A 26327-nucleotide genomic window follows, 5' to 3' on the forward strand; every position below is an offset into this window, starting at 1 on the left:
AGAGAGTCAAGGACTGCATCCTCCAATATGGATTGAGGCTCAATGTCAAGAAGACAAAGATTCTCACCACTGGACCAATTGGCAGCATCAGGATGGATGGTTAAAGAGATTGAAATTGTTCACAGCTTTATTTTGCTTGGCTCTACAGTCAACACCCTTGGCACCAGAAGCCAGGAAATTAAAAGACTTATTGCCACGGGAAAGTCTTCTGTTAGGGACCTCTCCAAAGTACTGAAGAGCAGTGGTGTCTCTCTGGAGACTAAGGAGCATCTGATACAGGCCATGGTCTTTGCTATCACCTGTTAGGCATCAGAGAGTTGGACAATGACCAAGGAGGATAGAAGCAGAATTGATGTCTTTGAGCTGTGGTGCTGGAGAAGATTATTGAGGGTACCATGGACTGTTAAAACAAACAGCTTCATCCTGGAGAGAGTTAAAACAGGCTACCTTGCCTTGGAGGCAAGGATTCTGAGGCTTCCTCCAACATACTTTGGACACGTTGTAAGGAGAGACCGGTCCTTGGAGAGAGACATTATGCTTGGGAGGGTGGAAGGACAGCACAGGAGGGGAAGGCCCTCTATGAGGTGGATTGATTCAGTGACTGGGGTAATCAGGATGGGTGTATCAGAGACAGTGTGATTGGCCCAGGACAGAGCAGAGTTTAGGGCTCTTGTACTTAGGGTCGCTATGAGTCACAAGCAACTCGATGGCACATAACAACAACAACAACCCGTGTCATTATTGTTATGTACTGCTGAGTCTTACCTGACTCATAACTGACCCTCTGGTATGTTTCAGAGGCTGTAAATGGCACAGAAGGAGATTGATGACCCAAATTTTTCCCATGGAAAAGCTGTTAGATTTAAAATGCCTGACTTTGTCAACATAACTCATTACCACCGAGCCTTTGCTCTTAAAAAAATTACTGCAAACCTTAATTTTTTTAAAGTAACACAAATATATTTTTCTTTAATTCTAGAAGTCAGTTATTGTGGCATAGTCTAATGTAAGTTGTGCTGGTTTCAATTCACCAGTGCCATTGGAAGACCAGATATGCATGGGTTCTGATTTAGCAGAAATGTCAGAGAGAGCGAGAATAAGGGAGCGAGAGAGAGAGTGAGAAAGGGGGAGAAAGAATATGCTTGAGGTGAGAATTTAAAATGAGTACTATAACTGCATTCTCCTGAGAGAGAGAGAGTGAGAAAGGGGGAGAAAGAATATGCTTGAGGTGAGAATTTAAAATGAGTACTATAACTGCATTCTCCTGAAGTTTTAAGGAAGAAATTTTCTCCGCCTGTTTCTACTGCAGATTCTGTACATGCCCTGGTTTGTGGCACTTCAAAGAATTTAATCTTTCTATTCTGCCTCAGCTAATACATCTTTCTTTGACTCTTCCACTCCTCTCTTTCACTTGTCAAAACATTTAGGATTAAATCGGACCTTCCTGGTAATCTGGATAATCTCCCTATCCATATTTTCTTGATGTAGTCATAGTCATAAGCTCTTTTTTGTGCCGTGTATGGTAACATATGAAGTATCCTTGAGTAGGTATGCAGATAATTTTACTAGTGAAAAATGCAACATTATTCTGCCTTCCACGAGGATGTGTTTAAATTTATTTGTGGACTCATTTCTAATTGCTTTTATGACCCATCAAAGTCAGTGGCCTGAGACTAACATCTCTAGATTAACATATTATTGGGAGTCATATACCCAGGGAAAATCTCATTTGTTCTTTTTCTGATTATTTTATAATGTGAGACATATGACCTTCTTCTTTGCCCAAAGTTATAGAACTCTCATTTGAAAGTTAGCCTAATATTTTGTGAGTTTATGCTTATATTTTCTAATTATAATATTAATGTTTTCCATCTTTCATTTTTCCTTTGCTATTCAGTCTCATACTTTGTTGTTATTAGGTGACATTGTATTCTCTCTGAATCATGCTGTTGTTGTTGTTATGTGTCATTGAGTCACTTGTAACTTACGGCTACCATATGTATAACAGCTCTGAATCTTTCTTTGTCTTGAGCCTGTTGTTGTTGTTGTTGCTGCTGATTGCTGTCAAGTTGAGAACGACTCATAGTTACTCTATAAACAAAATACCTGAAGCCTTTCTGTAACTAACAGAATTTCTCCAAGTTCATATAGTTTACACATGCAAGTGCTTTAGAGCCTATTAGTGATATTATAAACAGCAGATCTAAACTTACTCTATTTGTGCCATCATTATAATCTCTGTCATGCTCAAACTTAGTGCTACAGTTATTGCACCAATCCATCATATTATCATACTGTTGTTCTGTGTTTGAACAGATTCAGTTTGAACAGACCCTCCAAGGGTTTTCAGAGGCTGTAAATTACACGAAAGGGATGACCATTTTTTCCCCCCTAAGAAGAAACTGGTGGATTTGAACCCTTACCTTTGGTGGGCAGTACAACTCCATACCACTAGGCCACCAGTACCCCCTACTATTATATGATAGTACTGATATTGTCAATCTATCACAAACTTGTGACTTGAAGTTATTGTAACAGTGCACTGGTACTGAATACATAAAGATCAATGAAAGGCTTGCTTTGACAAGCAGTGTGGGAGTTAAAAAATGAGCAACATAGTCAAGAAGGAAAGTGCTGTGCTAAAAATTGATTTTAACAACCCACAGCACTAGGGCTTTAGGAGAACAGCACACAAAAAAGTCATTGCCTTTTAAAGAATTCTATTTACATTAAGGAGAAATCTTTTACCATATTTTGCTGTAAAGTTTGGTAAGTGAAATTTTTAGCTATAACATTTTCAGTCTTCTGAAAATTGATTAGGCATTTCCTCATCTGCACAAAGGATAAGGTGGTGATATTCTGCATCTTTAGTTACAATAAAACTGCAGAATGAAGGGTTTTTCCTTGGAGTGTATTGGAGTAAGGAGAAGGAAAAGCAAACAAAAAGACTCTAATGATGACCCAGCAAAACGAAGGAGCCAGGAGGAAAGCAGAGACTGATTTATGTGGAGAAGGACAGTCACTTGCATTGCCAAATCAAGATCATTGAAGAGGAATGCACTGGAAGAAGATAAATGCTGTGTTCTGGAAAATTTGAGTCACTTGCATGTGGTAAGATCACTATTCTGAAGACAAAAAAGTAGTGCAGCAAAATTAGCCAAATCTTTGAAAAAAGCTTGAGGGAATTCATGGTTTTTAACCTCGTATGCAAATCTCATGTAATTAAAAAAAATACATGCAAACAAATCTGACTAGTTATAAAAAGAAAAGTAAATATGACCAGCTCGTACGAGACAAGAGACACACATAATCCAATGAGAACAGAGAGCACTCTATTATTGCCTTTTGAATCAACATACGGACTGGTGGCATTATCTGGAAATAACAGACCCTACTCCAGAACCTGAAATAATTATTCTTGAGATTATTAAAGCCCAAGATTAAGCATATATAATAACAATAGAACAGCAAACAATATTTTTGAGTTCTTTCTGTTTAACCTGACTCTGGTCTAAGGATTATCGCCTATGCTCATTTATGTAATTCGACTAATAATCTAAAATGTATGTATTAAAATAATCATGTTTATCTTGAAGATATGAATATGAGGAAAATATTTGGAAATTACATTTCTAACAAGGGACTTATATCTAGAATATATAAAATACTCGAGCACCACAACAATATAAAAGTAATTAACCCAATTGAAAAATGAGCACAAGATATGAACAGACACTTCACCAAAGAAGATTTTCATACGACAAACAAGCATATGAAGAAATGTTCAAAATCCCTAGTTCTAAGAGATGCAAATCAACATAACTCTGAGATATCTCTTACCCCATTAAGAATAGCAACATTTAACAGAACAGCAAACATAAAATGCTGAAGAGATTGTGGTGAAACTGGAACCCTTATTCACTGTTGATTGGAGTATAAAATGGTGCAACCACTACCAAAGGCTGTATGGCACTTTCTCAAAAAGTTGCAAATAGAAATACCATTCAACCAGCAATTCCACTACTGGGAATTTACCCTAAAGTAACCATAACTGCCACCCAAGGAGATATATACACACCCAAGTTTATTGCGACTTTGTTTGCAATAACAAAGACCTGGAAACAACTCAAGTGCCCATCAACAAACGAATGGATAGAGAGGCTCTGGTATATTCACACAATGGAATACTATACTGCCTTGAAAAACAAGGAACTCATGAAATATTATGCAAAATGGATGATTCTGGAGGACTTTATGCTGAGTGGAATATCTCAGTCGCAAAAGGACAAATATTGCATAGGGCTACTGTTGTAAAACGGGACTGACATCAGAGTTGAGTGAAGACAGAAAAGGAGGGGAAGAAAGGTGTATATTGCATTGAAACAGATGAGGGAGAGAACTGTTTAAAAGGGATATTTGAATGGCTATTCTTGTCATTATGGAAGTCCAGAGTGAAGGCTGCATAGTGGAGTAGACTTAGGGAGAGGGATTGCACAACAATAAACAAGGTTTTCTTTTTCTTTTCAAGGAGAAGAGTGAATTGGAAGGAGGGTTATGGACAGGGAGAAAAGTGCAACAATGAATGACTGGAAACTCTAAGTCTAAATTTTTATTAAAATTAATTTTAAAAAATGAATTTCATTTGCAAAAAAAATGTTAAGCAACTTCTTGATTCTTGCAACTACTAAGTTCTGGAAAGAAGAAAATTACCTACATATACTTTAATTTTTAAGGAAAAAGGTATTTAAGAAAGAGGATGTTGTATTGATATTGAGAGAAAAGGTGCCAGAGAACTAGGTTTCTCTTTTCATCTGATCTTGACAAGTTAGGAATAGTTTGACTTTTAGAAAATCTGTATTAGAAGATCCAATTTGTGAATAAAATCTCAAAGTATTTTTCCCCTTATCTACTCCCATTCTCTACCCAAGTTTTAGGTTAAGGAATGGAGGGTAAAGCTCCAGTGGAGACAAGGTAGTAGGAGAGAGGAAAGTGCATCATTCAAGGTTCAGCTTTGGGGGGAAAAGTGCATTTCTTGAATGCATTGATGTCTTTCAACAGAGATAATTTTTTTGCTTGTAAAAATTCTAGTCTTGAAAATTTTCTGTAAGGTATAAGAAAAAAGAAAAAGAAAGACTATTTCTATCTTCCTATTGGGTATATTTGCCTGATCAAAGCCATGGTCCTTTCAATCACTTCCTATGCATCAGAAAGCTGGACACTGAATAAGGAATACAGTAGAAGAATCAACACCTTTAAGTTATGAATTTAGAGAAGAGTGTTGAATATACCATGTACTGAAACAAAACTTAACAAGTATGTCTTGGAGACAGTACAGCCAAGGTGCTCATTAGAGGAAAGAAAGATGAAACTCTGTCTCATACACTTTGATGCAAGGTTAGAAGAGGCCAGTCCTTGAAGAAGGACATCAAACTTGGAAAGGTAAAGAATTAACTAAAGAGAGGAAGACCTTCAACAAGATGAATTTACATAGTGACTACTTGAAAGTGTGGGCTTGAGTATAGCAGAGATAATGATAATGAGGATAAAAAATAATGGGGCAGGTTTAGCTCTCTTGTTCACTACAAAGCATAGTTAACTGTGTCTTCCAACGGCAATAGTAGCAATTGAAGATACTGGGAGATTAACACTGATGGTCAAGTAAGAACTTGGAGAAAACAGTAGTGGTCCAGTTATAGAATTTTCTTCCATACAAGAGACTCAAGTTTATTTCTTGATCAATGCATTTCATGTGTAGCCAACATCCATCTGTCAGTGGAAACTAACGGGAACTAGGAAGAAAACTTTTATAATCTACTTCCTCAAATCAACTTATGGAAGCCATATGAGTAAATAATATCCTATTCACTTATGCTTGGATTCCCTGTGAATCAGAGGCAGCAATGAACAACAGCAACAACAAAAAACCCAGAAAAATATGTACAAAGGTGACTCATCTAATGTTGACAACTTTGCACATATATAAACTGCCAACTTTGGAATGCTATCAACTCACCAATTAAGTCATTGGTTCAGTTATTCCTGCTTTGTGGGAGAAAAATGGGCAACCTCCTCCTGTGTGATTAAACTGCTTCTGAAAATCCATTGCAGGGTCAGCTATGGTTTGGTTCCAACTTGATGGTACACAACAATAAGTAGACAATCAGAAAGAAAAGATCTGAAAATCTGCTGTCATGAATAACACAGCCTAAAGAATCCTATTGAGTAATTCTCCCCTTTCTGCTTGAGCAGAAAGTAAAAAAAAGTTGTATGAGTCCTTTCGAATGGCTATATATATATTTTGTCACTGGACCAACAGTCAACATTATAATAGATGGAGAAAGGTTTCAATTTGTCAATGATTTCATCATGCTTGGATCAACAAATAATACCCTTGGTACCAGAATTTAGGAAATCAGGACATATTACATAGGGATGTCAGGGACCTTTCTAGAATAATGGTGAGAAATGATTTCACTTTGGTGCAGGATAGGATAAGGTTCAGATCTGCTATTCATGGAGACACTAAGAGTTATGGGCAACTTGAAGGCACCTAAAAACAATGTCCTAGTACTCCTAGAATTGCTAACTGCATTTTCATTTTACTGTTGTAACTCTCTTATAAAAAAATCCTTCTGTATTTCAATTACTTGACTATATGAATATGTGTTATCTTTATATCCCTTGTATAGATTATCTTTTCAAGAGTAAAAATATATACAAGACAAGGTAGTACAGAATTGCTCTCACTAATAAAGTATAAGCTATTTATATGTTTTTGCATATGACACAGTCTTGCTTGCTGAAACTGAAGAGAACTTGAAACTTCTGCTGGAAAATATAAAAACCAACAACTTCATTACAGAGTATATCTCAACATTGTTGCTTTTGTTGTTATGCGCCATTGAGTCACCTGCAACTCATAGGGATCCTGTGTACAACAGCCCTAAACCCTGCTCTATCTCATACCAATATTGTTTCCAACACACCTCTCCCATTACCCCAGTCATTGAATCAATCCACTTCATAGAGGGCTTTCCTCTCCTGCTCTGTCCCTCCACCATCCTAAGCATTACGTCCCTCTCCAAGGACTGGTTTCTCCTTACAACAAAGTATGTTCAAAATATGTCAGAGAAAGCTCCAGAAACCTATGTACATCTCAACATAAGGAAATAAAAATTTCTCACCACCAGACCAAATAGGAAATGCCATAATAGTGGAGAAAAGATTCAAATTGTCAATTTCTTCATTTTTCTGGGCTCTACTATCAGTTACCAAGGCAATATCAGTCAAGAATTGAATATATTTTGCATTGGGAAAATATGCTGACAAGAACCTCTACAAAATAGTAAATAAAAATTTATGTGTATCTGATCTAAAGCACATTTATTTTCAATTATTCTTTCTGTGCATCTGAAAGTTAGACATAAATAAGGATGACAGAAGAAGAAGTGATGGCTTTGAGTTGTGATGTTGGAGAAGTGTATTGAATATACTAAGAACTTTCTAAAGGGAAAATAAATGTCTTTAATGTAGTAAGCGAAACCAGAGTGTTCTTAGAGAGTGATGAAACTTTGCCTTACAGTCTTTGGGCATGTTGTCAGCAGGGACCAGTCTTTGGAAAAATACATTGTACTGAGAAAGGTGGAGAGTCAGAGAAAAAGTGGTAGACCCTCAAAAAGATGGATTGAAACAGTGAATGTCAGAATGGGCTCTAGTATTATCAGAGGTGGTGAATATGGCACAGGATAGGACATGGTTCAGATCTGTTGTTCATAGAGTTGCTATGAGTTGAAGTCAATTCAGTGGCATCTAAGAAAATAGCAACATTTACATGTGATAAACTATTGAATGTTCAACAATCACATGATTATAATGAATACCTTATAAACAGTGCAAATGCGGAGTATTTCAATAATTGAGCAAAGTTGTTGTAGGAAATTTTTATGAATAAAATCTTCCTTATTATAAGACTGTAGTCCATGTATAATTCTGTAGATAAGACATTCTGAGAAGTACTGTGGATATCCAGTGAGACTTCATGGGTAGGTACTATCACATACTTTTTTAAAATACCTGAAGGTAACACAATGGAATAATGAAGTTTACCTTCCTATTTATAAGTTGTGTGCCCCTGGACTAGTGCCTTAAAGTCTCTAAGGCTCCATTATTTCATATGTAGAAAGAAATTATGGATTGAAACTCAACATCAAGGAAACAAAGATTCTTACCACTGGACAATTGGCAGCATCAGTATGGATATTGAAGAGATTGAGACTGTTAACAGCTTTAGTTTGCATGGTTCCATAATCAACACTCTTGGTACTAGCATCCAGGAAATAGCGAGACGAATTGCATTGGAAAAGTCTGCTGTCAGGGACCTTTCCAGAGTATTGAAGAGCAATGATCTCAGTGTGGAGATTAAGGCGCACCTGATCTAGGTCATAGTCTTCTCCATTACTTGCTATGCATTAGAAAGCTGCACAATGGCTAGGGATGATAGAAAGAGAATTGATGCATTCGATCTGTGGTGGTGGAGAAGAGTATTGAATATACCATGGACTGACAAGAGACAAACATGTTCATAGTAGAGAGCGTGAAACCAGGATGCTCCTTGGAGTCAAGGATTCTGAAGCTTTGTCTGCCATACCTTGATCACGCCACAAGGAGGAACCAGTCCTTGGAGAGGAACGTGATGCTTTGAAGAGTGGAAGAACAGCGCAAGAGAGGAAGACCCTCTATAAGATTGATTGATTCAGTGATGGGGATAATAGGGTAGGTATGTCAGAGAAAATAAGATTGGCTAAAGATAGAGCAGGGTTTTGGGCTATTGTACTATGTCACTATGAGTATCAGGTGACTCAATGGCACATAAAAACAAACAACAACAAAAGAAATTAAACTTCTATACCTTATTGATTGAATTATTATTAAATATTGGTTAAGATATTTTTATGTAATCAGTTGAGACAGCTGGTCATTGCTACTGAGTTGATCCAAGTCATAGGAATTCCACTTGTTACAATGTAGAATTGCTCCAGAGTTTTGAAATCTTTCCTAAAACAGAACATCAGGACCTGACTTCTTTTGGATCTTCTAGATGTATTTATACTGTCAAACTTTTGGTTACAAATCAATCACAAACTACATGAAACATTGATTGTTGTTCTTAGATTCTATTAAACTGATTCCTGCTCATAGTGAAACCAGATCAAATACATTTCCTAATGCAGTGCTTTCTTCACAATTCATTCATCTATCATTTGCTGTCAAGTTGGAAGCTATCGAGGGTCCATATTGAATTTTGGCCCTCTATTGAATTTTTGGGAGGCTGTAAATGATATGGTAAGAAATTGTCCATTTTCCTCTCTTGGAACCACTGGTATATTTGAACAGCCAGAAATATCACCTTTGGATTAGCTGTTAACTCCCTAAAAATACACCAGAGTTACCCTACTCTCACAATAGTTATTGTCTTTATGGTACCCGAACTTTAAGACCTCCTTTACTTAAAGTAATGCAAAGGAACTTCTAGGAATAAATAGATGTCTTAAATTTTGAGAACACTATTTTAGGCTGTGGACTTTGATCTTCTGCAATACTGCAGAAGTTTCAACTCTTTTTCACTTTCAGCAAGCAAGATCTGTCCATCTGATTAAAACAAGGTGTTGATGAATCTTCCTCTAACACTGATATCACGTTCCTCTTTCTAAACTCCAGCATCTCGAGTGATTTGCTCAGCATACAGATTGAATGGATATGGGGAAAGATACACAATGATTACATCCTTCAACATGGATTATATCTCAGCATCAAAAGACAAAAATACTCACCATTGCACTGATAGGTAGAATTATGAAGAATGAAGAAATGATTGAAACTGTTAAAGATTTCATCTTACTTGGATGCACACTCAACAGCCTTGTTACTAGCAGTTAAGAAACCTAAAGATGTGTTGTGCTTGGACAATCTGCTGTCAGGGACCTCTTCAAAATACAAAGGGATAACAATGACGTTTTCAAGACTATAGTGTGTTTGATTAAGACCATGGTCTTTTTAATAACTTTCTATACATATTAGCTGTGAAACCCAGGCCAGGTACTGATTGTGGGACAGACCACCAACTCCTCATATGCAAGTTCAAGCTGAAGTTGAAGAAAATGAAATCAAATCAAATCCACAAGAACCAAAATCTGACCTTAAGTCTATCCCACTCAAATTTCAAAACCATCTGAGGAACAGGTTTGAGGCCTTGAGCACCACTGAAAGTAGACCATAAGAGACGTGGGAGGATATCAAGAATATCGTCCATGATGAAGAATGCAAAAGATCATGACAAAGACTGAAGAGGAAGAAAAGACCAAGATGGATGTCAGATGAAACTCTGAATGTTTCATTAGAGCACTGATAAGACAAAGCTAAAGGAAGAAATCAAGAAATTCAAGAGTTGAACAGAATATTTCAAAGTCAGCTCTGGATGACAAAGGTAAATACTATAATGAAATGTGCAAATAGCTGGAAGCAGAAAATCAGAAGGGCTGAACTCGCTCAGCATTTCTTAAGCTGAAGGAACTGAAAAACAAATTCAAGCCACAAGTAGCAATACTTAAGGATGCGCTGGGTAGAGTGTTAAATGATCCAAAAAGCATTAAAATAAGATGAAAAGGGTATACTGAGTCTCTGTACCAGAAGGAATTGGCTGACACAGAAGAATTTCATGCAATAACATATGAGCAAAGCCTGCAGTAATGAAAGAAGACGTTCAAGTTGCTCTGAAGAAACTGGCAAAAAAACAAGGCTCCAGGAGTTGATGGCATACCAATTGACATATTTCAACAGACACTGTTCTGGATGTGCTCACTAAGTTGTGCCAAGAAATCTGGTGGACAACCATGTGGCCAACTGAGTAGAAGAGACTGGTATTTGTTACCATTCCAAAGAAAGGTGAACCAACAGAGTGCAGAAATTATGAAACAATATCACTAATATCCCATGCAAGCAAAAGTCTGCTGAAAAGTATCCAAAAACAACAGGAGCAACACATCAACAGAGAACTGCCAGATGTGCAGGCTGGGTTTAGAAGAGGTTGTGGTACTAGGGATATTACAGCTAATGTTAGATGGATCTTGGCAGAAAGCAGAGAGTACCAGAAAATGTCTATCTGTGCTTCATTGACTATGCAAAGGCTTTTGACTGTGAGGGTCACAACAAGCTGTGGCTGACTCTGAGAAGAAAGGAAATGCCAGAACATTTGAATGTGCTTATGCAAAACCTATATTTGGACTAACAGGCAGTTGTCAGAACAGAACAAGGAGACACTGCATGGTTCACAATTGGGAAGGGCATCTGCCAGGGATGTATTCTGTCTCAGATCTTTTCAATCTGTATGCAGAACAGATCATCCAGGACGCTGTGCTGTACAAGGAGGAATGTGGCGTCAGGATTGGTAAAAGATTCATCAACAACCTGCATTGTGCAGATGGAACAACACTGCTTGACCTGAAGTGTTTGCTCCAGAAGGTCAAGGACTAAAGTCTTCAATATGGATTGAAGCTCAAGATCAAGAAAGCAAAGATTCTTACCACAGGGCCAATTGGCAGCACCAATATGGATGGTGAAGAGATTGAGATAATTAACAGTTTTAGTTTGCTTGGATCCACAGTCAACACTCTTGATACTAGCAGCCAGGAAATCAAAAGACAAATTGCATTGGGAAAGTCAGCTGTCAGGGACCTCTCCAGAGTACTGAAGAGCAACAATGTCACCCTGGAGACTATGGTGCGCCTGATCCAGGCTGTAGTCTTCGCAATTGTGTGCTATGCATCTGAGAGCTGGTCAGTGTCTAGGGATGATAGAAAGAGTATTGAAATCTTAGAGCTGTGGTGGTGGAGAAGAGTGTTGAATATACCATGAACTAGGAGAACAAACAGGTTTGTCCTAGAGAGGGTGAAACTGGACTTCTCCTTGGAGTCAAGGGTTCTGAAGCTTCGTCTGACATAATTTGGTCATGTTGCAAAGAGGGACCGGTCCTCGGAGAGGGACATCTTGTTTGGGAGAGTAGACAGAAGGCGCTGGAGAGACAGACTCTTGATGAGATGGATTGATTCCATGATTGGGGCAGGAGGAATAGGTGTGTCGAAGACAATGATGTTGGCATAGGACAGAGCAGGGTTTAGGGCTCTTGTACGTAGGGTGGCTGTGAGTTACAAGCGACTCAATGGCACATAACAACAACAACAACATCTAAGAATTGAACAATGAATAATAGAAGAAGAATCAATGCCTTTGAGTTGTGGTTTGCGGAGCAAAGCCCATAATATCCTCTGGATCACCAAAAGAATAAATCGATATATGTTAGAGAAAGTGCAGTCCAAGTACTCCTTAGATATGAGGATAGTGAAGCTTTGTCACACATGCTTTGAGCAAGATGTTAGGAAAGGATGTCTTATGGAAAGTGACAACACGCTTGGAAAGTGGAGGGCCAGCAGAAGAGGAGAAACTCAATGATAGGGATCGACACAATGACTACAATAATGAGTTCAAATATGTCAGAAATTATAAGGATGGCACAGGACATGATAATGCTCAGATCTCTTGTTAATAGGGGTTCTGTGTGTTAAACACAGTACCATCCACTTCCTAAACATACCTCTGGAAACTCTATGAACTTTGATAAATGAAGAAAGTTATAGAAAAGCTTCCCACCTTTTGTTCATAGGGTCACTATGAGTTGTGCTCAACTATATGGCAATTACTATCAACAACATTTGTTGAATACAGTTCAAGGGCCCCTATCAAAAGCAACGTGTATTTTAGGGAGCTCTAGTGGCCTACTTATGATGAATGGGAAAAAGATTGAAATTGTCAATGATTTAATCTTACTTTGAGCCACAATAAATTCACTTGGCACCAGCAGTCAGGAGATCAGATGTATCACACTGGGAAAGTCTGAAGTCAAGGAGCTTTCCAAATTACTGAGGAACAATTATGCCAATTTAAGGACTAGGTAAGCCTTATTCAAGTCATGGTCTTTCCAGTCACTTGCTTTGCTTCTTAGAGCTGAACAATGAATAAGAATGACAGAAGAATTGATGTGTTTGGACTGTGGTGCTGGGGAAGAGTGTCATATATCCATGGACTGCCAAAAGAACAAACATTTGTCTTGGAAAGGTGAAACCTGATTGCTCCTTTGTGGCAAAGATGATAAAGCTTCATCTTACATACACAGGTTATGTTGCTAGGAGAGGCTATTCTTTGGAGAGGGACATCATGCTTGAAAAGGTGGACGAATAGCTAAAGAGAGGAAAACCCTCAGCAAGATGGATTGGCACTGACTGCAGCAATGGACTTGAGAGTGTCAGAGATTGTGAGGATGGTACAGGATTATGGTTCAAATCTGTTTTTCATAGGATTGCTATGAGTTGTATTTGACTTGATGGAACTTAACAAGAAGAAGTGACCTTGTTGATAAGAACTTGTGCTCCCAGTCCAAAGGTGAGGGGTTTGAATCCACCAGCTGCTTTGCAGGAAAAAGATGAACAATCCCTTCCTTGTGATTTAAAGTCAGTTGTGACTCAGTGACAACACAAATTTTATTTATTTATATTTTCAAATCCCAATATTCCGTGAATTCCATAACCTTTTGCAAAAACAAAGTTAAATAGATCAGTGCACATCATCTAAACTACATGTTTTGTATCTAAGTTTCCTCACATGTCAAATATGGTTCAGAATACATTCTCATGGACTTGTAGAAGGTCAAGGCATTCTCCAAAAAAGCCACTGAGTGAAGTAACTCAATGAGTTCTTGATAGGGCAGAATAGCACTATCTTCTAAGGTTTTCAAGGCTGTAGCTGTTTGGGGAAGCAAACACATCTCTCCCTCACAGAGCAGTACATGGACTGGAATTTCTGACCTTTCAAATATCAGTAAAACTCTTTACTATTATTCTACCAGGATTCCTTGTAGCCTAACACAGATTTAGTAATTTGCAAGGACTCAATGAAATATGAAAATACATTTCTATCATTCCTGGTTGGTTTTTTTTCCCTAACTTTCTACCAAATATTTCCTCTTGTATACAACAAATTCATTGAATGAATGAAGTTGACACAATCAATAAGTATCGTTCCTGTCCCTGTCCCCTGTCCGGTTATTGCCTGATACTACAGTATAAATAAATATTACTAAGGTGATCACTTCTTGAAACTCCAATACGGTACATATAGCTTGTACATTTTGGTCATTTCATGGAGCAACTTATAATGATATATGACTTCTTTTGCAATATCTTAGAGATTTTGATATTCTTATCATTGTGTTCACCAGATATTGGGTCTTTTTGGTGATAAATTTATGAATGATACATAATTGGCTACCTAGTAATATGCTCATTATTTCCTTGTTTGTTTACACTTTGTTTTTAACACTAACTACTCTTTTAGTCATGGCTTTTATGAAAAACTGGGCATTACATAAAGGAAAATCAGATTCGGTTGACGAAATTAACCATTTAACAGAATTAAATTCTTTCCTAAGTATCACCTCTGACCAATGCAAAAATGCCATAAAAGTGTATCACTCATGTTCTGAATAGAGTGTGCAGGAATATATATGATCTAACCAGATCTTAACTGTGGTTGGTGGGGTTTCTCCAATAATCTATAGTTAATAGTGACTCATGTGTGCTGACCAGATTCATGTGTTTCCCTTCTTTGCCTTATGCCGGGAGAATCTTTCATCTCTCTGGTGTACTTTTTGTCTTTCAGTTTGTTTTGATTAGTACGAGTCATAAGCAAATGATTTAAAGTAGAAGGAGAGTAAGATGGATTTCCTGCTTTAGTCCCTTACGTCTATGAAAAGATGTGTCCCATTCAGGGACATGTCTCCCTGAGAATGGCTCTCATTCATTGCTATCAATTGGAACCAACTCAAGCTGACCTTCCATTGGGTTTCCAAGGCTGTAAATCACACAGAAGGAGATTGTCTATTTGTCTTCCACATAGCTGCTGATGGATTTGAACCAGTACATAGGCATAGCCATTGTCCTATCAGCACAACTCCTCATGGACTAAACTACCAAAGTCATATTTGGCATGTCGTTAAAAAGTCAACTACCATTTTTGTCCACTTACTTCTATGTATAGGAATAGCTGCATATTAGTAACCATTGCTTGATGTCTCATATTCCCTTATTTGAGCCATTAATGTCCAGCCATAATTCCTTCATTAAATTGTTTTCATCGGAACCACTGTGGTATATGTTCTGCCTGACTCGAACGTCTACAATATAAAGGAATAATATGGTGACCCCACATAATTATCAGATTATTTTACTATGAGAGAAAAATTACTTATATTTTCCAAGTACTAGTCTTGTTCTTAAGTTTGGTTTTTCAACCTGTGTATTGTGACAATAATATCTACTCTGTAGAATTGTGAAACTAGTATAACCTAATTAAAGAATATTACATTTTTAGGACATTCTGAAATAATAATAATATTTTTTGTTTTGCATGTGAATAAGGCAAATGAGATTTATGTTCTATAACCACAAGGAAACTAGCCTTAAAATGAAATTAAGAAAAGCAAAGGTGAATGAGTTGCAAAGAAATTAAGCTAGAGGTCTGATGAAGCAATACTTGAAGACTTATATAATAATAGTATATTCGGTTTATATAATAATGTATGCAGTTTAAACCAATTTGAATTTTCTGTTTTAGTGCTAAGATATAAAATACCCCAAGTTCTTAAGAAACAAACTATCTTAACATATTTCTTACAAATGGAAGAGATTAATATTTTTACCTATCCCAATAAAAGGTGATCTGATAGAGTGTGGAAATTATCAAACAGTATCAAGATCACACACAAGAAAAATCCCACTGAAGATTATTCTAACAGTATATTAACAGAGAACTACCAGAACTACAAGCCATATTTAGAAGAGGCCATGACACTAGGACATTATTGTCAATGTCAGATGGATCTTGGCTAAAAGCAAAGAGTACTGGAGGAATGTCTATCTATGCTTCATCAAGTATGCAAAGACTGTGTACATCACAACACATTGTGGCTAACCTTGAGAAGAATGTATGGCTAACCTTGAAAAGAATGGGGATCCCAGAACACTTACTGTGCTCATGCAAAGCCTATGCTTGGATCAGGAGGCGGTCATTAATGCAGATCAAGGAAAACACTGCATGGTTCAAAGCTGGGAAAGGAGTATGTCAGGGACGTGTCCTATCTCCCTACCTTTGTATGTGTAACAGATTATTCGAAAGGCTGGTTTTTATGAGAAAAAACCTAACATCAAGTATGGAAGAAGGCTCATCAACAACCTGTGTTTTTATATGCTACAATCTTGCCTGCAAAAATGGAGGGGGACCCGAAGCATTTGCTGAAGAGGGTCAAGGACTGTAGTCTTAAATATGGATTGAAGTTTAACATCAAGGAGACAAAGATATTCACCTCTGAGCCAATTTGCAGCACCATAATGGAGGACGAAGAGATTGAGGTTGTTAACAATTTCAGCTTGGTTAGATCCACAATAAACACTTTAGTACCAGTAGTCAGAAAATCAAAATATGGATTGCACTGGGGAAGTCGGTTGTCAAGGACCTCTCCAAAGTGCAAAAGAACAATTATGTCAGATTAGAAACTAAAGTTCTACTGATTCAGACCATAGTTTTTGCAATTATTTGCTATGTATCAGAGAGCTGAATAATGACTAAGGATGCTAGAAGAATTGATGCCTTTGACTTGTGATGTTGCAAAAGAATATTGAACGTAGCATGAACCACCAAGAGACCCATTAGGTCTTGGAGAAGATGAAACCAAGTTTCTCCTTGAAGGCAGGGATTTTGAAGCTCTGTCGCACGTACTTTGGGCATGTGGCCAGGAGAGACAAGTCTTTGGTCACTAGACATCACTATGGTCACTATATGGATTCCAATGTCATTATGTGTCTTAGACGACTCAGTGGCTCTTAACAACAACAAAAATTTGACATCATTAATAATGCTAAATGGATTCTGACTGAAAGCAAAAATACTAGAAGAATGTCTATTGTGTTTTACTCACTATGCAAAGGCATTTGACTGAGTAGATCATAATAAATTATAACTAATATTAAAAATAGGAATCCCAGAACACTTAACTATGCTCATGTGAAACCTATACTTATATCAACACGCTGCTGTCCATACAGAGCAAGAGAGTGTAATTGTTGTTGTTATGTGCTTTTGACTCACCTGCAACTCACAGGGACCCTATGCACAATACCTCAGAATCCTCCCTATCCTGAGTCAATCTGCCTCCGATACACCAACGCCATTACTCCAGTTACTGTGTCAATCCATCTCATCCAAGGTCTCCTTCTGCTGTGCTATTACTCCTCCTCCAAGGACTTGTCTCTCCTGGCAGCATGCACAAAATATATGGGGTGGAGCTTTAAAAACCTTGCTTCCAAGGAGTAACTTAACTTGGTTTCACCCTCTCCAGGCCAGAAATGTTTGTTCTCATGGCAGTCTGTGATATGTTCAATGCTCTTCCCCAGTACCACAACTCAAAGGCATCAATTCTTCAGGCACCCTTAATCTTGTCTAGATCTTCAGGCACCCTTAATCTTGTCTAGCTCTCTGGTACCTTAGCCTCTAGACTGACATTCTTGGTTATTTTCACTCTGGAGAAATTCCTGACAACAGATTTTTCTAATGGAATTTGTCTTTTCTTTCCTGTCTGTTAGTACCAAGAGTGTTGATTGTGGACTTGAGCAAGCTGAACTTATTAATATTCTCCATTTCTTCCCCATCTGTTGTGGTACTTCCTATTGGCCAGTGTTGAGAATCTTTATTTCCTTGATCTGAGCTTCAATCTATACTGAAGACTCGACCTACTGCAGCATTACTTCAGGTTTCAGCAAGCAAGGTGTGGCATCTGCAAAATGCCAGTTGTTGATGAGTCTTCCTCCAGTCTTGACACCACATTCCTCCTCATAAAGTCTAGCCTCCCATCCATGAAGTGTGAATGATCTGTTTCACATATACATTAAAAAGACATGGAGAATTAGGGTTGCATAGAGAAGTGTACTCGGGGTGGGGGGTGGGGGGAAGGGACCTGGGAATTGTATACTAATGAAGGAATTTTTTTTTCTCTCTTCGGAGGGGGAAGTGAGCTGGTGGGGAGGGGTGGGAAGGGAGAAAATTGCGGCAATGAATGAATGGAAATCCAAAACCTCTGTAAAAAAAAAATTATAATTAAAAAAAAAAGACATGGAGATAGGACATATTGCTGACACACTTCTTTGACCCATGCCGTGCTTCCTTGTTCTGTTCTGACTACTGCCTCCTGGCCCAAATACAGGTTTCATATGAGCACAAACAAGTGTTCTGGGATTCCCATTGTTCTCAATGTAAGCCAAAATATTTTGTGGTCCACACAGTCGAATGCCTTCGCATAGTCAATGAAACACAAATCGGTATTTCTGTTGTAGTCTCTGATTTCAGCCAAGATCCATCTGACATTATCTATGATGTCCCTAGTAACAACCTCTTCTAAACTCAGCTTGCACTTTTGACAGTTTTCACTTGTTGTACTTTTGCAGTTGTTTTTGGATAATCTTCAGTTGGATTTTGATTGCAATGATCTAAGTGACACATGGTTTAAAATTAGGAAGGGTATTCATCAAAGTTGTGTCCTTTTGCCATACCTATTTAATCTGTACACTGAGCAAATTATTCAAGAAGCTGGACGCAGTGAAGAAGAATGTGACATTAGGTTTGAAGGAAGGCTCATCAATAACCTTCAATATGCAGATGACACAACTTTGCTTCTTGAAAATGAGGAGGACTTGAAATATTTGCTGCAGAAGATCAAGGACTGTAGCTTTCAGTATGGGTATCATTTCAAAGTCAAGAAAATAAGAATTCTCACCACTGGGCTGATACATGATATCATGATAGATGGAGTAAAGATTGAAACTGTCAATGACTTCATCTTATTTGAATCTACAACCAATATACTTGGTGCCAGCAGTCAGGAGATCAGGATATGTATTGCCTAGGAAAGTCTGCAACCATGGACCTCTTAAATTACCAAGGTATAATGATGTTGATTTGAGAACTAAAGTGGGACTGCTTTGGGTCATGGTCTTTTGAGGCACTTGCTATACTGCTGAGAGCTAAACAAAGACTAAGAATGACAGAAGAATCGATGTCTTTGAACTGTGGTGTTGGAGAAGAGTATGGATAATCCTTGGACTTCCAAATGAACAAACAGAAGTGTCTTGGGGAAGCTGCAACCAGAGTGTTCCTTGGAGAAAGTATGGTGTAACTTTCTTACATTTTTTTAATATGTTGCTAGGAGAGATAAATTCCCTGCTTAGGGAATTCATGCTTAGAAAGGTAAGGGGAAGTGAAGGAGAAAAAGACCCTCAACCAGCAATTGGGCTGATGCAGTGACTGCAGCAATGAGCGTGAATGTGTCAGAGATTGTGAGGTACAGGATTGGACAAGGCTCAGATCTGTTTTTATATTCATAGGGTAGTAATGAGTCATACTCAACTCAATGGCACCTGACAACAACTATTCGATGCTTACACTCTCCTTATATGAGCCTATCCTTACACTTGTTGGATGGTTTGTTTTGATATTTCTAAATCCTATTAAAAATAATTATAAAATTAGTGTTTAATTAAAAACAATAAATATCAGGCACACAAATGTAATTATAAAAATGTTTTAGTAACTAACAATCAGTTATGTAGACTAACAAAAAAATAGGGGAAAAGTGTTCAACTTTGTATTTTAAATTTAACATTGAACATAGATAATGCAAGTTTCCATAATTGAATATTAAATGAGATGGGTAGGGAAAAATGGTCAACAACTTGAAAAAAATGCTTTCAAATTTTATGCTCAACAAACTAATGTACACTATAGACAAGACTTACAATTAAGCTTTCATACAATAGTAATTTTGAATGTATTTATTAATTTATTTTTCCAAAATTATGATATTATAAAAAATTTTACACAGCCTGTGTTGAATTCACATATTCAAACAAGGCTTTACCAAAGATAATGAGGATTAATACAGAGCTAACATTTGAACTTGAACTGTATGCCAAAGGAACTACCTACCTTATGAATTATAGAAGTTTGATATTAATTTTATTTGACTTCTTAAAATTATTTTTTAAAGTTTTATTTAAAAGTTGACACTTTAAATCCAAATTTTACATTTAATGACACAAGTGTATCTGTAGGAACTCAACAAAAAACTGCAAAAAGAATTCTGAAAATGGCAGGAAATTGTTTTTATTGTAGGCAATTACTTAAACTGCATATTTGGCTTTTAGGCATAATAAGTCATGTGGGAAAATTGTCCACATGGCAGTTAGGTCATCAGTATCATCTAGCTATTTATTTATTTTTAGCAATGCCATTAATGAGATTGTGCCAGGTTATGAAAGTGAATGATTTCTTAGGAATTACTTGTAGTTTCCAAGGTGAATGGCAGAGCGCACATAGACACATCGGAAGGTGGAAGGCTGGATGTCCCAGTACTGTACTGGGTTGCTGAAGAGGCTCACGCCTGAGTAAGAAGCTTTTTTGGTGTTGTATCCAGGTGGACAGAAGTCATTAGATCCAACTACAGAGATGTTGTTATTATGAAGGTACACAACCTGAAACAAGGGATAGCAGATAATTAATATTTTCCTCTCAATATAATGTTTTTGTATACATGTATTTAAATAACTTACACTTTTCTTCCCACCTCAGTTAAGTGGCATCTAAATGAGTTCAGAAGACCAGACTGAAAATCATATCCTTAGCAATTATTTTCCTCTTCTCTCACATTCTCTGTTCAACTATCATCAAATTCTTTTGGCTCAACCTTTAAAATCCTTACAGAATTTCAATTACTTCTCCCCCAATCTTCTTCTACTATCATGTCCAATCTACATGGTCTCTTGCCTGAATTATTGCAGCATGCCAATCTACTCTGTTTCTTCTTTTGCCTTCTTAAAATGTATTTCTATTTTAACCAAGAGAGCCATTGTTTTATAAAGAAAGTAAATTTGTATCTTTACAGCATTAACATTTTAATAGCTTCCCATTTCTCTCAGAATTATATCTAAGTTTTCACAGTCACTGACAAATCAAACATGAACTGACAGCCTTCTCCTCTGATCTAATTACCCACAATGTTTCAACCATCCTGGCCTACTTATAGCTCTAATAATATAAAATACTCACAATATAATATACCATGGAATAACTTGTGCAATATATAGCAGCAAAGACCAGAATAAAATGCTAAGATAGTATTTTATTAAGTGAGTTACCAAAGGCTATGAGGTACTCCATTAAAACAACTGACTTTGAACATTTTCCATCTAACACAGTCATGCCTCTAAGCATGTGAAACGTATATTTTAAAACAAAAAGTTTAGAGGAAAACAATAAATGTCATTCAGATTCACAAATAATTGGTAACAATGTACTGGTGAATGTTGCCTATGCAATGAGGCAAGAAAAATGAATAAAATTGTAAAAAAACTGGAAAGGGACAAATAATACTGTTTCTGAAGTTGAGATGATCTTGAATATAAATAATCATAAAAATGAAAAAATTACTACTGATAAAATCAAGCTCAATACAGAAGACTAATACATGGAGCTAAGTTAGATTTCTGTCACTAGCAATAAACAATCCAGATATGAAATTGAGTGACCAATTAATTCACAATATCATCAAAAAGGATCAAAGACATAGGCTTATATTTAACAATAATGACTCATAGTCGACCCTCCATAGGCTTTTCTGAGCCCGTAAACCTCACAAGAGGGATGCTTATCTTCCTCCCACGGAGTCACTTGTGGCTGAGAAGGGTTTATTGTGTTGTTGTTGTTGTTGCTATGTGTCGTTGAGTCGCCTGCAACTCATAGCGACCCTATGTACAACAGCCCTAAACTCTGCTCTGTCCTGTGCCAATCGCACTGTCTCTGACACTCCCATCCCAATTATCCCAATCACTGAATCAATCCACCTCATAGAGGGCCTTCTTTTCCTGCGCTGTCCCTCCACCCTCCCAAGCATGATGTCCCTCTCTAAGGACCGGTCTCTCCTCACAACATGTCCAAAGTATGTTAGATGGAGCCTCAGAATCCTTGCCTCCAAGGAGCTACCCGGTTTAACCCTTTCCAGGACAAATCTGTTTGTTTTCCTAGCAGTCCATGGTATTCTCAATACTCTTCTCCAGCACCACAGCTCAAAGGCATCAATTCTTTTATTCTCCTTGGTCATTGTCCAACTCTCTGATGCATAACAGGTGATTGCGAAAGCAGCACAATTTCATACAGACTATGCCACCAGATTTCCCTTAATATTTTTAGATTTTTTTTTTATTAATTTCAATGAACATTTACAGAGATTTTGGACTTCCATTCATTCACTGTTGCACTTTTCAAACCCGCCCACCCCACCCCCACCCCCAGTTTGTTCTTCTCCTTGAAAAGCAAAAGAAAAACTCCTTCATTGATACACAATCCCTTGCACCCCCCCAACCCCACCCCCACCCCTAGTATACTCCACTCTGCAACAACTCTAAGACTATATTCACTAAACATTACAAGATTTGTTGAGAAAATTTAAAGAGCTAAACATAGAAATAATTTATATTTAGGAAGTATTTAACATTGATTTAAAACTCATATTCCTTTTCAAGATCCTAGGCTATTTATATTTTATAGATTTGTACATGTTTATTATTTTATGTGAAAATATAAAGGCTCCAGAATTGACTTGTATCTTGATTTCAAATATTACTAAGTTGAAAAAAAACCCTTTTGTGATTAAAATATATGTAATAAAGGTGATCCAGAGACAAGCACAGAGATTTGAAAATACATATAAATAGCCTAATTGTTTATGGCCAATTGATTTTTAGTAAAGCTGTAAAGAAGTTAATCACAGAAAAGAAGCCCTTTCTATTAAAAAGTAATTGCGAAACAATTAGATATTCATAAGCATAAAGATGAACTAGACTCTTTAAAAATTTTACTTTTAATTATCAGATAAATGAAAATATAAAGTATTGTTTAAGAGAAGTGAATACGAAATATACATATCTAATGAAAAACTTGTCTCTGAACACAGAAAGAAATCTTATACCTTGATAATATGAAGATAAATAATGCAATTGAAATTATTTTTAAAGTGGCTAAATATTGGAAAATATATTTCTCCAAAAACCCTACATAAACAGAACAGGAATAAATATTTAACATTATTAGTTAGTTAGTTATTATTAGTTATATAGTTAGTTATTAGGGAAATGGAAATTAAAATCCAGATGAGCTATTACTACATATTTTTAAGAATGATTAACAAAACTCAAATCAATGGTAAAAGAGGCAATATTAGTAATGCTAAGGGCATTCAGAACTTAAAACTTTCATGAGCTGCTGATGAGAATGTAAACAATATATTTAATTGAATTCTTTTAAAAATAAAAAAAGTCTTATTTTTTTCCTAATTGGCAAGCCAACTCCTGGTTATGATAAGACAAAAGAAAACATGTGATCACAGAAAGACTCCTATATGAATGTTCCTCACAGTATCATTTATAAAAGAGCCAAACTAGAAACAGCCAAATACCTATTGATTGCTCAAAGTTAAGAAAAATAAAATCTTCTACATTACTAGAATGGAATCTTATTCACAAATATAAATGCATGCTACAATTCAAACTCACTTCTAACTCAATGAGTTAAAGAAGGTAGTTTCATGGTGTAATTGGTTTACATGAAATATCCAGACAGGTAGAAATACAGAGAAAGAAAATAGATCCAAGATTCCTCATGGCTGGAGATGAGTGAAAACTGGTCTCAAACACAGAACAGTGATGTGCTCGGGAGGTGAGGGCAATAAAAATATTCAGACTAGATTTTAGTGATGTTTTCACAATTATATTATTTTGTTGAAAAGTCATTAAAATGCATTTTAAAAAAAACATCCAAAAGCAAAACCAAAATGAGTGTAGGTAAAATTCCTTAGAACCTGTGGGAAGAAATGTAAAATGGGTATATGTGTGGTCAACTACAGATGAAAATATGACCTTAAGGTTAAGGGTAGCTATCCAATCAGTGAGGCCTTGCACAAAAGGAAAACCTCAAACTTTAGAAGAAAAATTTAAGAATTTCAAGACAGTGACAGCAGAGTATTAAACCAGGTGACAGGTCATTTGAACACTGTCCTAATCCAACAGCTGACCTTTCAAAAGTAGATCATCAATGCTTTCTCCTCAGGTATCTCATGGTGAACTTGAATCTCTGATCATCTGATTATCAGTCAAGTGCCTTAACTGTTTTGTATCACCCAGGGATATAATATGTAGTAGTCTTAAATTACCTGAATATACTTATGCTCTGCCAGCCCACCAGGTACTCTGATAAGCTTGTTGTTGTCCAAATGAAGCTCTCTTAAATGAGGTGTGTTGGCCAGAGAGCCATTGTCCACAGTAGAGATGCTATTGAAACTCAGCCCCAATCTGCAACAGAAAATAACATTGAATTGCATACACCATACATGAATACCTTTTATACAGGTGCTGTAAGATTGATAAAGCCAATAAGAAAGCATGATTTTTGTATTTGCAAATACTATTCTCTCTGATTTTTTTCCCTGACTTCTATGGACCATTAGTTCTTAAATCCTTAACTCAGTGTCACCTTCTTTTCCTCTGACACTACGAAACTGGAGAGGTGTCCCAACTGACTGGCCATAATGTTGTTGCTATTATGTGCCATCGAGTCACTCACTACTCATAAGAACCCTAAGTGCAATAGTTCTGAACCCTGCCCTATCCTGAGCCAGTCCAACTGACTCTAACACACCTAATTCCATTGTCCCAGTTACAGTGTCAATCCATCTCATCCGGAGTCGTCCTCTTTTGCACAGTCTGTCCACCCTTCCAAGCTCAATGTCCTTTTCCAAGGACTGGACCCTCCTGGCCACAAACCCAAAGTATGTGAGAAGAAGCCTCAAAATCCTTGCCTCCAAGGAATAAACTTAATTTTACCCTCTCCAAGACAGATCTATTTGTTCTCCTGGAGGTCCATGGTATGTTCAGTACTCTTCTCCAGAACCACAACTCAAAAGGATCATTTTTTCCCCTGTAATCCTTATTCATTGCCTACAAAATGATTACATAGCTCTCTGATGCACAACAAATAGTTGTGAAGACCATGGTCTGGTTCAGGCTCACCTTAGTCTCTTGACTGACATTATTGCTCTTTAGCACTTTGGAGAAGTCCCTGACAGCAGACTTCATCAGTGCAATTTGTCTTTTAATGTCCTAACGATTGGTGCCAACAGTGTTGATTCTGGAACCAACTAAGCTGAAATTGTTAACAACCTTAATCTCTTTTCTATCCATCATGGTGCTGCCAATTGACCCAGTGGTGAGAATCTTTGTCTTCTTGATGTTAAATTTCAATTCGTATTGAAGACTAAAGTAACTGACCTTCTGCACCAAATTATTTAGGTCCTCCTCAGTTTTGGCAATCAAAGTTGTAGCATCTATATAACGTAGGTTGTTGACGAATATTTCTCTAATTCTGATTCCACACTTATCCTCATAAAGTGCAGCCTCCCAAATAATCTGTTTTGCATATAGATTGCAAAGGTACGGGTATGAGGATAACCCCTGACACACTCCCTGCCTAACTGTGAACCACACATAGTATCCTACAGTATACTCTAGTAAAACTTATGTTGTTAGGTACTTTCAAGTCCAGTCCAACTCACGATGTTATTATTGTAGTGCACCATCAAATCAGAACCAACTCACTACTGACCCTCCAGTGGCTTTTCTGAGGCAGTGAATAGCATGAGAGGAGATTGCCCATCTTTGTCCTGCAGAGAAACTGGTGGATTGAACTGTTTGTCTTTGTGATAGCAGTGAAGCTTCTTATCAGTAGGCACCTATGTTATTGTTGTTATGTGTTGCTGAGTTAGAAATAACCCACTTCTGACCCTCCAGTGGGTTTCTACTCTCCAGGCAGTAAATTGCATAGAAGGAGACTGCCAGTCTTCTTCCCAAAGAACAACTGGTGAATTTGAACCACATGCCTTTAGGATTGCATCACAGCTTCTTACCACTAGGCCAGCAGACTCCACCTATAGTGATTTTTTTAAAAACCCAACAACCTAGAACCTTGCCCTATCCTGCACCATCCTTATGATCTCTGTCATGCTCAAGTCCATTGTGGCAGCGAGTCCATCAATCCATCTCATCGAGGGAGTTCCCTTCTTTGGATGA

General features: G+C 37.2%; 1 protein-coding gene across 4 annotated transcripts in view; it reads right to left on the bottom strand.

The window, feature by feature from the left end:
* Positions 1 to 20224: 20224 nt before the first annotated feature.
* The window catches only part of DCN (decorin), a 60618-nt gene continuing 54515 nt past the window's right edge, over positions 20225 to 26327 (bottom strand). For 2 of the 4 annotated variants that reach the window (XM_006889512.1, XM_006889511.1), the window contains 2 exons: positions 24416 to 24554; positions 20490 to 20684 (listed from right to left, as the gene is read on the bottom strand). In XM_006889512.1, the coding sequence (XP_006889574.1) occupies positions 20490 to 20684; positions 24416 to 24554 (334 nt within the window). Of the gene's footprint in view, positions 20685 to 24415; positions 24555 to 26327 lie in introns of all 4 variants that reach the window. The other 2 variants (XM_006889510.1, XM_006889513.1) reach the window with 2 other exon arrangements.

The sequence above is a fragment of the Elephantulus edwardii genome, unplaced genomic scaffold (assembly GCF_000299155.1).
Source record: "Elephantulus edwardii isolate Elephantulus edwardi_28Jun2011 unplaced genomic scaffold, EleEdw1.0 scaffold00078, whole genome shotgun sequence".
In the NCBI taxonomy this organism is placed as follows: domain Eukaryota; kingdom Metazoa; phylum Chordata; class Mammalia; order Macroscelidea; family Macroscelididae; genus Elephantulus; species Elephantulus edwardii.